Source organism: Anomaloglossus baeobatrachus, chromosome 1 (genome assembly GCF_048569485.1).
Source record: "Anomaloglossus baeobatrachus isolate aAnoBae1 chromosome 1, aAnoBae1.hap1, whole genome shotgun sequence".
NCBI classification, from domain to species: domain Eukaryota; kingdom Metazoa; phylum Chordata; class Amphibia; order Anura; family Aromobatidae; genus Anomaloglossus; species Anomaloglossus baeobatrachus.
In genome coordinates, this window is record NC_134353.1 from 242,772,251 (window position 1) to 242,785,548 (window position 13,298).

General features: G+C 43.2%; 1 protein-coding gene across 2 annotated transcripts in view; it reads right to left on the minus strand.

Moving 5' to 3' along the window:
- The window catches only part of INTU (inturned planar cell polarity protein), a 102,130-nt gene that overhangs the window by 10,712 nt on the left and 78,120 nt on the right, over nucleotides 1-13,298 (minus strand). For both annotated transcript variants that reach the window (XM_075336186.1, XM_075336177.1), the window contains exons 9-13: nucleotides 6,401-6,454; nucleotides 6,039-6,101; nucleotides 5,591-5,809; nucleotides 4,418-4,921; nucleotides 1,434-1,534 (exon numbers count right to left, since the gene is read on the minus strand). In XM_075336186.1, the coding sequence (XP_075192301.1) occupies nucleotides 1,434-1,534; nucleotides 4,418-4,921; nucleotides 5,591-5,809; nucleotides 6,039-6,101; nucleotides 6,401-6,454 (941 nt within the window). The remainder of the gene's footprint in view (nucleotides 1-1,433; nucleotides 1,535-4,417; nucleotides 4,922-5,590; nucleotides 5,810-6,038; nucleotides 6,102-6,400; nucleotides 6,455-13,298) is intronic.

The following is a 13,298-nucleotide window of genomic DNA, read 5'->3' on the forward strand; positions in this document are numbered from 1 at the left end:
CCGCACACTACTGCTCACCACCCCCCTCCCGCACTCTGCCACTCACCACCCCCCTCCTGCACTCTGCCACTCACCAACCCCGTCCCGCACTCTGCCACTCACCAACCCCGTCCCGCACTCTGCCACTCACCAACCCCACAGCCTGCCACTCACCACCCCCACACCCTGCCACTCACTACCCCCACCCCGCACTCTGCCACTCACCACCCCCACCCTACGTGTGCTCACCTCGGACCTCTGCTGCTCGTACTGTGATCACTGCCAAGACAGGCTGCCAGGGGCGGAGGTCTGAGGTGAGTGCATGCGTCTGGGAGCGGTGAGCTTGGCGTGACATCTGTAGTGCTGTGCCGCTTAGGCTGCAGATCATGCCCCCCTCGTCGCATGTCACCTCAGACCTCCGATCCCGGGCGGCAGCATAGTATATGGGGGCGCGAGATACAGTGAGAAATTGGGGAATAGCCAGCGGGGCATTGGGAAACAGCGCAGCGTGGGATACAGTGGAGCACTATGCAGCGGTCCTCGGTGACACTTTAGACATTAGGATCACTTTGCAGCCACCAACAAAATGGCTCCGCACTGTGATCCTAAATTTCATCTTCTTATCCTTTTGGAAACACCCAGATTGGGAGGGGGAGGTGACATCACACACAGGAGAGCAGATTCCACCCACTTTTACTGCAGTTGTAATGTGAGCTAGTTCTACAGTAGCTCTACAGCAGGATTTAAGCAGCTGCTCCCCCTAGTGTTTAAGAGTGGAAAATATCAAACTTTTAATTTTTTTTTTTTATATATTTTTCTCAATTAAAAACAAATAATTTTATTTAAACACTAATACTTTATATTTTTTCAGTTATTGAATTTTTTTTTTACAACACCTTCCCTTTAAAGAGTACTCCGACCCAAACAAGTAATCTATCTGCTGGATAGGATCAGTGTGGGTCCATACTGGGTTCTCAGTTGTGATCTTGCCATCTATGTCCCAAATGTCTAAATCTGAATGTCAACTGGGTTAATCTAACATGGAGATACGCAAAGCTTCACTATTATTGGATTATGGTTTTGATTTTTGGTATGATCAACCTTCATTTCAGTTGTGTATTTTCAGCTATACTTCAAAGCTGAAAGAGAATACAGGAGAGTAGTTGAGTTTTTATACCAAGGTATTGGTTATTTAAGAGCTTCTCCCTAGTAAACAAAAAGAAAAAAAAAAAAAAAAGAATATTTTCGGCAATTTTTAATATTGCGAACCCCCCTCAGTCTTTGTTATTAACAGGGAGATATACTTTTTTTTCCTCCAATAGTGAGGAATGGGAATTAAATGAGTTTTTGGGGTTAGGTAAAATGAGGTTTTTTTGGCTATTGTACATGTTATATCCTATCCAGTTGATAGGCAGATTATTGAGGCTGGAATACCCATTTAACGTGTCACTTACTTCACAGTGTTATACAGATCTTCTGCTTCTCGCTCTGAAAGGTTCCTTCTCAAACTTCCCAAATTAAAAGGATTTGGAAGGGTGTATTTTTTCTTGCTGATCTGTAGATAAAATACAATATAAAAGTCAATATATAAGAAAATGTATTTAGTCACACTTCTGTACATTGCCCTAAGGGGACAATTACACCTGTCGGTGGTAACTAAATGGCCTAAACTGAATTCTATGAGTGTTGATGAGATCATTCTGCATGAATAGAATATCATGTTTTCTAATGTTTACACAGGAAAATCTGCTGGCAATAAGGATTTTATTGCCCATATGAATAATTCAATCACCCGATAAACAAGCATCTTTGCCAGCATATCTACAAAAAACAATAATCGAAAAACCAGTATCACATCAAATGCTTGTTCCCAATTATCATCTCGTTTAACCAGGCCTTAAGATAGTATTGCAAAATATCTGGCAAGTTTAATTTGATAAATCTCCCAATTTTTACCTACATGAAGTACACCAAAAGGTAAAATGTCTTTAGGATCAAAAAAGAAAAATATTGAAGGAACTACAGAGTAGTCGTGGTGGTAGTAGAGTAGTGAGGTGGTGAGCCTAAAAGATGTCATGTACAGTGTTCAGTATAAATAAGTACACATACCGTGTTTTTCCAAACATAAGACACTGTCTTATACTTTTTTGTACACCAAAAAAGGCACTATGGCTTATTTTTGGAGGTGGTTTTATTTTTGGAGAAACACGGTTGGAGGTAAGTTTATCCCCCCAAAAAAGCAGAAACCCCACTTCCCAGGAGACTCATACTTACCAGATCCGGACATCTGCGTGGCTCCAAGGTCCTCCTGTGATCTCTGGTGGGTGCTGCACGCCGTTCTCCCCTGCTTCTGGCTGCCTGGCTGACTGACACTGACACACCCACAAACCTTTACAGAATATTTCTGGGAGGAAGTCACGTGTCGCAGGTCCTGTAAGCTAGCACTATGGCAGGTCCTTGCACTCCAATGCACTGCCTCTCAGGATTCTGCCAGCTAGAAGAAATCAGTGTCGCTGGATGTGGTATGTGTGTGCGATCTGATTGTGTGATTGGATGTTTGTGTGCGCGATCTGATTGTGTGTGTGTGTGTGTGAGAGAGATCGGATGTGTGCGCGCGCGAGATCGGATGTGTGTGCGCGCGCGAGATCGGATGTGTGTGTGTGTGTGTGTGTGTGTGTGTGTGTGCGCGAGATCAGATGTGTGTGTGTGTGCAAGATCAGATGTGTGTGTGTGAGATCGGATGTGTGTGCGCAAGTAGGATGTGTGTGCGAGTAGGATGTGTGTGCGAGTAGGATGTGTGTGTGCGAGTAGGATGTGTGTGTGCGAGTAGGATGTGTGTATGCGATCTGATTGTGTGTGTGTGTGTTCGGATGTTTGTGCGTGTGAGATCGGATGTGTGCGGGGGTGCAATCACTGCAGGTCCTCTGCCCTTGCATCTGATGAGAAGGATTACGGGGTGTCCACTTTCTATAATGAAGTGTCCTGCAGTATCTAACTTTTCTTTTAGCTGCACGGACACTTCATTAGTGAACTGGGGCTCGGGCTTTAGGGGAAGGGCTAATATTTAAGCCTTGCTCCGAAAATGCTGAAAAGCTCTGCTAGGGCTTATTTTTGGAAAAACATAATATTAAAAACAAAATAAAATAAAAACAAAATATTTGAAAAAGATTTTAATCAATACCTCACTGACCAAAAGAACAATTTCCAAAATTTTGAAATGACTTCGTTTAATAGAACATTTTTTAACCCATGACATGAAAGTAAGGCTAAGAATATAATTTTCATTATAAAATCTTCAGTTTTGCTCAAATTAGTTGATGCTACAATAATTACACCCAGGTAGTGTTGTCTTTTGTTCAGTGAGACATTGATTAAGATATAACATTTCAAACTAGTTGATTTAGGCTAAGCACTAGTGACAGGCGAGCACTACCATGCTCATTGCTAGTGATAAGCGAGCACTACCACGCTCAAGTGCACAGTACTCTTAAAGAGCAGTCGAACACTCAGACGTGTACGCAGTAAAGTGGAAGCCAATAGGGAACTCAAGCATTTTTCCGGACGATCTTTCATTATACTGGATACACAAGTCACACCCATCTGAGAGTCCAGCTGCTTGTTACGAGTACCGAGCACGGTAGTTCTCACTCATTACTAGTACCAAGCACCCGAGCATGGTAGTTCTCGCTCATCACTAGTACTGAGTACCAGAGCACGGTAGTTCTCACTCATCACTAGTACTGAGCACCCGACCATGGTAGTTCTCGCTCATCACTACTGATCACTTTATACACAGCTATTAACATGTTTCTTCAGAAGAGCACCACTCCTCTGTCTTGCAACTTCTTGGGTTGCCAAGGGCAGTGTGCTGCTGAAGGCTGCAGAGTTGGACCAGCGGCATGGTCAAATCCAGTAGTTCCCAAACTCCAGCCCTCACGGCCCCAAACAGGTCAGGTTTTCAGGATTTACATAGGGTTGGACAGGTAACGCCTTGATAATTATTCCATAACCTGTTCAATGCTAAAGAAATCCTAAAACATGACCTGCTGGAGGACGTGAGGACTGGATTTTGTGGGAAACACTGGTCAAACCCTTTGTTTCATCTAAGCGCTCTCTTGCTGCTATTAGAGGCAGCTTTGCCTCTACAACGATGGAGCATCACAATGGGACTGAAGTTGGCTGGATTCACAATAGCATACAGACTGCAAATGGCACTTCTTCCTGCCTAGGTAACCAGCCACTCTGAGACAGCAATGTGGCCGGTAATCTTGGCAACAAGGTGTACACTATAAAATTAAAAATCCCACCGTTGTTTAGAATGAAGAAGATTTTTAAATAGCAGAAAATTGCAAAGTTGTTTTAAACCATTTAAGTACGAGAAATAACCCCTTTAAATGAGAGGTAAGGTGCACTGCACCCTGTGACAATGAATACCTACTGTAAGAACACTCCCACTTCCTCCACTTCCTTCTGAGCCTCCTGAGCCTTCAGATTCTCTTCTTTTGACTTTTCGGGTCAAGTCTGGAGTGGAATGGAATCCAACACCAGCATTTTCCCCTAAACCTTCACTTCCATTATCGGATCCTCCACTACTCCGAGTAGGACTTGGCCTACGAGTTTTTAGAGAAGACTGGGAATCGGGAATTAGACTCTTCTTACTCAATGTCTGATTGTTTTTTTTGGGAGTCTGAAGCTTATTAATTATAACAGAATTGACAACATTGTGGAACTTGTCCCGTGCAGAAGGAAGAAACCAGTCAGCACATGATAGGCACGGGTTTGGAGACGCATTCAGCCTTTCTTCTATACTTGTGTCCAGCATTTCCAGTTGAAGAAGACATGCCTTCAGCTGGTCCACGTATATGTAGTCAGGCCCAGGATTTCCAACAGCTTTAGATGCGCAGCCGCCAGCCTCTAGTAGTGTGCATAGCATGAAGTGTTTCTGCAAGAGAGTCATAACAGTTAAAAACCTCTAAAATACTAACAAAAATATGCTTATGTACTTACGTTATAGAAATAGAGCAAGAGTCCATTTATATTTATATTTTCCACATCACATTAATATATTCTGACAGATTGGATCAACCTTCGATTCAGGGGTGCAATCAGTGCAGGGGTTGCAGTCACACAAGGGCCTTGGAGCCTAGGTGGTTCCAAAGGTCCTTTTGGCCTATATGAAAAGACCAATGCTATTAAAGACTTGCAATAATTGGGGGCCCCATTGAAGCTTTTGCATTGGGTCCCATGATCTTTAAGTTATGCCATTGCTCTCATCTCCAGACATGCAGTACCCATAAAATGTATATATTTGTATTTAAATCTTCCAGACTCTCCTTAAACTTTTAAGTATTTTAGACATTAAGTAACTCACAGTGAAAATTTACTTATTTGGCTTTATAGTCTAATGGCAGCAAATGGTAGTCAGAAGGCTGACTCTTATTTCATGGGTTAAGCCTTTACCCTGTGCTTTACATTGCATCTGTCTGTTCAGACTGATTGGAAATAAAGAGTAATATAGTAAAAATGAATACTACTTTCAGACAAATACATGGCAAAATTAGTCACAAAAAGAAAAGACAGGATCCTGCAGATACTTTGGAGAAATGCTTACCAGGCCTACGATGAGAAGGAAGTACCGTGCCTCCGGCTGACTGTATTCATCTCTGCTTAGTGATCCATACTTTTCCATATGATGACAAGGATACACCTCCCTCCATACCACAAGCTGTCCAATCCGCTCTGACGCCAATGATAACAAGTAATAATGTCGACAATAGAGGGCAAAATTAATCAGATCTTCCTTGGGTAAGTGATTGGCTACCAGATAACCCTAAAAAGGTAGGGAGGGGGACAATTTTAAGTAGACAGCACAATTATACCATCTCTTCTTCACATGTAGTGCATGGTCCATGTACAATCCTCTTCCCCACCGGTTATAGGTTCATCAGCTCGCAGTAAAGCTTAATGATCCCATGATCCCATGCGTTGTTATTTTACAACAATCCATACCCCTGTACCGGAAAATGACTTGTTTCTAACGGTTTCAAAATCAAATTTACCTTGTAAAACAGGCAAGTTCCTAGAATCATGTACAAGCGTCTCATCTCATAGTAATCTTCAGACTGCAATGGTAGAAAACATTCACTACAATAACATTCAAAGATGGTTATACATTGAAGCCATAGATGACAATGAAATTGTCAACATCAAATACAAAACAAGAGATTCTATAAAGGTGGAAATGGATGACTTTGTATGCTGGCAAATCATATGTTTATTTCCCACTGTCAACAACAACATAAAAATCAGCTAATGTGATAAATCTGATTCATTGTGAACAATACTTAATCTCATTTTCTCACGTCAGTATATAGTATCATCCCATTGTAGGTTGATAAGACCACAAATGTAAAGAACTTACCAGTTCTGCAAAATCAAGTGCCTCCAAGTCACTCAGTACTGTATCAATCTCCGTCTGAAGTATTAAAGGAAAGGAATGTTAGACTTTAATGTGGTGATACAATACCTACATGACAGACTGTTTTACTGACTTCGGAAAACATTGGATTACAGACAATATGTCTTGCTGATTTAAAAAAAAGAAATAAAAATGGAACAAAAAGATTTTTACATATTTGACTTCGCATATCACCAGAAACGCCAAACCCTGTAGCAAAGCCAGGAAGGACTGGATTAATTCCTAGCACTGCAGGTCTTAATTAGGTGCACTGCTATGTCTATAGACCCAGGCTTTATGTTCACCTGGGGGGCTCGGAGTTTGCTATGGATTGAGCAGACTGCAATGTGTTGAAACTGCTGAGAGACCAGGGTGTTTAATGCGAGCTGTGCATGAAGTTGAACACTTCTGTTGGTGCTTTAAGCTACAGTAACACTGGCTGAGGAGAACACCGAGACTGGTAGGATTCTTCCATTATTTGTGGAGAGTTTGCTTCACGAAAACTGACTGTAAATTGATTAAAAACTCCTGATGCAGGAGTTACTGCAGCAGCATTGGATGGCTCTCTTGGAAGAAACTATCCAAGCCAAGGAGACGGCACCTCCCGACAGTCAAAGTGGGGGTATCCGTGTGAGGCGAACAGCACAAGAGGCCTTGCAGAAAATACCTCTGGGGGACGATGCCGAGGTTTTCCTGTCTATGATAGTATAGCAGACAGGGCAAAAGTGGCCCCAGAAGAATGGACAAAGGTCCTAGGTCTATAACGTATTGGGAAACCACAGAATGCATACTATGCCCTTGCCCTACAGGAGGCCAAGGAATACAAAAAGCTGAAAGTGGAGATTATTCCACAGTTGGGCATAACCCTGGCAGAGCACAATGGGTGCGCTCTGGCTCTACGAAAAGGACAAGCCACCTCAGTTCCAGATGTTCGACCTGTCACATCTGGTGCAAAAATGGCTGCAGCCCGAGACCTGCTTTCTGGGACAGATGATGGAGAGAGTAGTAGTGGACTGATTTATCCATGCACTACTGAAAGCTGTGCAAAGCTGTGTTGCCCAAGGACATCCCCAGAATGCAGATAACCTCATGACTCTTGTGGAGAGATACTTGGCTGTGGAGAACTCCCTAAGCAATCAACTGAACCTGAAGTCACCCTTTTGGGATATGCAAAAGAAGTGGTCCAAATCCATATCTGAGGGACATAAAGACCCAGGTGGGGGTCAAAGCCGGGTTCAAAAAGGTACTTCTCGTACCATTTTCTGCTGGAGGTGTCGTGGTCCGGTTCATCTATCAGCAGTTTGTTCATTTACCTCTGACCTAATAGACTGCTCCATAGACCGGTGCTACTCATATTTGGCACATCCCATGGGCAGTGATGTACTGTACCCTGGTGAGGGACCTCAGCTGTGTTAAGGGATGGTGAATAGTGTTACGGTGTCTGGACTCTGGAAATTTGGTGACCCTGGTAAGGGCCCAACTTCCGCAAGTGCTAGTTCCTAAAGAGGGGATAGGAATAAGGTATATAGATGGTGACGCCGAGAACTATACCTAGGTCGACATATGCACAAACTGTAAATCCGTGTCACATGAAGTGGGAGTGGTCAAGGGCTTATCGCATGATATTATCGGACGTGACTTTCCGTTGTTCTGCGACTTATGGGCTAAAGCTATATCACCGAATAGTCTGCTATAGCGCCACGAGACGGCTATGAAAACAAGGTCACAATATGTATATTGCAAATTTCCTTTCACTGTATTGGTTGGAGAGGAGGATGGAGAAGCATCCCTTGAAGCCAATATCCATGTCCACAAATGGCCAGGTATACTGATCTGTTGTGTTGAGGGACCAAAATGAGAAGGCAGGTAAAATAGCGCTTCCTAAAGCCACAATCCAGGGGGTATAAACGGTTGGTTGAGTAAGAAAATTTAAGCCTGGAATTGGGTTCTTGTATTCATGCCCAAGGGGGGAATAGGGTCCCTGCCTCTGGGTATGGAACCTATTAGGTGGTGGAAAAGGCAGAAGAGGTCAAGTATTAAGTCCACCCACAAGGGAAAAGGAAGCCCTTTCCCATATATAATGGCAACCTATTAAAACCCTGGAAGGATAGCGACCCGCTAGAAGCTCCTCGCTTATTCACCCAGTCAGAATCCTACATTCTGGATGTAAAAGTAGCAGGGAATTTGTCACCTTCATAAAGACAGCATGGCCAAAGAGCGGTACTCCAATATAGGGCTGTCTCTTGTGGTTATTAGGCCACTCTCATGTCATCAAGGATGAACCTCACGCTTGGATCAATTTAAAGCCCTGTAGGCTCTGTGTGTTGGTAGATGGTGCCCAGCCTTCGACTTTGTTCAAAGGGTATGTAGTGAAGTCTGGTTGGACTGGGTTAATTCCTAGCACTGCAGGTCTTAATTAGGTGCACCTGGCTAGCCATGTCTAGAGAGCCAGGCTGTGTTCACCTGGGAGACTCTGCTCAATCCCTAGCAGACTCAAAGTGCAGTGTGTGGAAACTGCTGAGAGACCAGGCTGTGTAATGTGAGCTTTGTATGGAGTTGAACCCTTTTGTTGGTGCGTGAAGCTATAGGAACACCAAGACTGGTAGGACTGTACCCCCTTATTTGGTGAGAGTTTGCTCCAGGAAAATGGAATGTAAACTGTTCGGGTGAGCTGCAATGAGATTTACGTCCTTGCTGAACAAACTGTTTATTTGTTATTATACCCTTGTGGTCAGAAGAGGCTGTTTTTTTTTGTTGTCTATTCCCTGTGAGTTTTAGGACATCACTAAAACTGCAGGTTTGGACCAAAATGATATTGTAGTTGTGAATGCTACCTAATGTCTACCTAAGAGTGAATCTCTTCCTAAATTGGGGGAAAAGACTTAGGGGCACTTTGCACACTACGACATTGCAGGTGCGATGTCGGTGGGTCAAATTGAAAGTGACGCACATCCAGCGTCGCAGGCGATATCGTAGTGTGTAAAGCCTTTTTGATACGATTAACGAGCGCAAAATCGTCGGAATTGTATCATCGGTGTAGCGTCTGTCATTTCCATAATTTGGAAATGACCGATGCTATGATGTTGTTCCTCGTTCCTGCGGCAGCACGCATTGCTGTGTGTGAAGCCGCAGGAGCGAGGAACATCTCCTACCTGCGTCCTGCGGCTCACGCCAGCTATGCGGAAGGAAGGAGGTGGGTGGGATGTTTACGTCCTGCTCATCTCCGCCCCTCCGCTTCTATTGGCTGCCTGCCGTGTGACGTCACTATGACGCTGCACGACCCGCCCCCTTAATAAGGAGGCGGGTCGCCGGCCAGAGCAACGTCGCAGGGCAGGTAAGTGCATGTGAAGCTGGCGTAGCGATAATGTTTGCTACGCCAGCTATCACCATGATACCGCAGCTGCGACGGGGGCGGGGGACTATCGCGCTCGGCGTCGCAAGCATCGGCTTGCGATGTCATAGTGTGCAAAGTGCCCCTTACAGTATACTTGTTCACTAAAGGTCATTTCCCACTAACGAGAGCTGGGCCTGTTCTACACACCAGCCATATAACACACATGGGGATCATTTTTTGGTATATGGTTCATAAAAACAACAATTACAATTAAAGTGAAATGGTATTTTTATTTTCTGCAGATATTTTTGGTGTCACATTAGGCACAAGAAACGCGTGATATAGGAACCTACCAGGCAAAACAAATTAAAGAAACGTCAGCAAAACCTGTCCTGACAAGACCAATGACACAGATCTAACTTTTTTTATCGCATCCACATAATGGCGATCTGTATTACAGATGTCCCATCACTTATAGAACACATTTTCCCATAGAGTTTAATACTTTTTGCAAAAGTGGAAAATTATTTCGTAAAAAGCATTTCCTAACACAATTGCATTTCAGCATGGAGACTAAGAGCAAATTGCCCACGTTGCTTGGGTCAGAAGAATAAAAGATTAGTTGCTCTGGTGTCTCCTAGAAACCTTGTACTCTGACCCGAAGGGGATGTCAAGGCCCCTATATTCATAGAATTAGGACTAAGCAATCTCTAGTTATTACTTTAAACTTGTCTCTGACACTAAACCCCCCGCACAATAAACTTTTACTTAAATGTACATTAAAGTATCTATGGTAATGCTAAAAACAGCTCAGAGACTCTGAATAGTTATGGTTAGTATTGTTACATACCTCGCACTACATGGAGCGAGACAATCACAGCTATTTGCACATGCCTGTGTCTGTCCCGTTGAGCTGTAGGACTTATACACATATGTGTATACTTTATCCTCGTTACTGGACAGCTCTGGGAAGCTCTATCTAGCGAGATGCTGCTGTACCCAGGTTAATGGAAGTGCATACACATCAGTTATAAAAAATTAAAAAGGGGCATCTACTTGAACAAAATGTCTTAACGGGTGTTAAAAATATGAATATACACAATTTTCTTTTTTTTTTTATTATTATTATTATAATTATAATTATTAGACAAAAAAAACCCCACACATGACATATAACAGTCCCTTCCCCTGGAAGAACAATTCGGGAAAAGGGATCAGACCGCCTCCGGTCAGCAAAATAACATTGAAAATTTACATTCAAATGATGTAAACACAGGCAAACAGTGCACCTGCGTCCCACACCCCTCATCGATACATGTCACAAGATAGATAATTCATTTTAGCGTACACCCCTTATCGTAAATAGGTCCCATCATCCCCAACCGCCACACATCTTTCGGGAATATAAAGGAGAGCATTCTAACCCAAAAATTTATGAACCAATAATTAATGAACCAATAATAGTGTTATAAGGAGAAGGACCTGATCCCCCCATGCCATCCTGCAACTGTGGCGGGGAGGGAAGACCAGGAGTATCCAGCCACGTCCCCCAAATTTTGTAGAATTTTTTAAGCGCATTTCTTTTAAGGTATACTTCCCTCTCAAACCGAAGTATAGTGTTGACTCTCTCCCTAAGCTCCCCGATGGCCGCGGGAGCCGGGTCCAGCTAGTGGTAGGCCATATACACAATATTCTAACTTACTAGAGTTAGGATAATGGCCAGGTCCCCACAGATCCAATTTATTTCTTAATGTGTTTGACACAGGAGACAGCTTACCTTGTTGATATATAGGAATGTGTGTGAGGGGGCTCATTTCAGTAGCCAGGATCGTTCCCTTTTCTGTCTATACATAAGATGCATCACATCAGTGGGGTGGCTTAGCAATGGAAGTAAATGGGTCAGTCATCCCCTCTAGACACATCACTGGTCATACCTCACTCCGGTGTTGAAAATATACTTGGAATTTCAACAAACTGCATGAATCAATAATACAGACAAATCTAATGAGCTTAGTAATATACCTCATTAGAGAAATCAGATTCCTTCCCCACTTATAAGCCATTTCTTCCCCTCCTCCCTAAACTTGTCGTCACTCTGAAATACTAGCTCAAATCAGTCTGGCTCAGACAAGGCGAGCTGCTAGCATCGTGTGACTCAGCCCATTATACTCTATGAGGAGGGGGAGCGGTAGAGAAGGGAGGAGCAGGGAAAGGAAACAGGCAGAGGGAGGCAGTTGTTAGAGAGCTATCTGATGTTTCTATCATCTCACATCAAAACTTTATGAATGAAAAGCAGGAATGTGTATGTGCAGTGTGCTGTGTATAGAAGAGATCACAGCAGCTAGTCTGCTTCTCTGGCTCTCACATTAGAAATAGTCTGCAGAGGGGAAAACTGCTGAAAAGGAAGGACACAAGTCATATACTGGTCAGATATAGTGTTATTGCTCATGCACACAGGACAGTTTATTCTGAAAAGTTGCTTGAAAATTGCCTTTAATCCAAATAGAAGTGAAGCTGCTGATATTTGGGGAATGGTGTAGCTTCTGTACACCGATGCCATGTCTGGCCATATTGTATATTCCACATTCCACAGTGTTCTCAAGGTGCCACCTTCCATTTGGTTCCTTATGTATTAGAGCATATATTATGGCTTGTGGTGTTCTCTGGATGCTTAGGAGTTAAACCTGTCCAGATTCATTCGAGTTGCGCTATGTAAGCTACATATTGGCTGGTGTCCCACAGCACAATATTGAAGGTACAAATTAATTACAGCTCCCGTCATAAGACAAGGTGGCTTGAATGGACACTATGCTAACATTTCACATAATGGACTGAAACCCATTTATTACAGTGGGTACGGAAAGTATACAGACCCCCTTTAAATTTTTCACCCTTTGTTTCGTTGCAGACATTTGCTTAATTAAAAACTCATTAATATACACTGTACCCACATCTTGACAGAAAGCCCCCCCAGAAATGTAGAAATTTTTGCAAATTTTTTAAACAAGAAAAATTGAAATATCACATGGTCTTAAGTATTCAGACCCTTTGCTCAGACAGTCATATTTAAGTCACATGCTGTCCATTTCCTTGTGATCTGCTCTGAGATGGTTCTACTCCTTCATTGGAGTCCAGCTGTCTTTCATTAAACTGATAGGACTTGATTTGGAAAGGCACACACCTGCCTATATAAGACCTCACAGTGCATGTCACACCATATAAGAATCAGGAGGACAAAGGAACTGCCCAAGGAGCTCAGAGACAGAATTGTGGCAAGGCACAGATCTGGCCACGGTTACAAAAGAATTTCTGCAGTACTCAAGGTCCCTAAGGCCCTGTGCGCACTTACCGGATTTTGCCGCGGATTTTCTGCGGATTTGCTTCATGTTTCGCTGCAGAAAATGTTCATAACATCTCTGCAGTGAATTACCAGCAAAACCTATGGGAAAAAAAAATCCTGTGCGCACTAGGCGGATTTTGACAGCTGCATGTTTTGCTGCGGGATTCCCGCAGCAAAAACAATTGCAT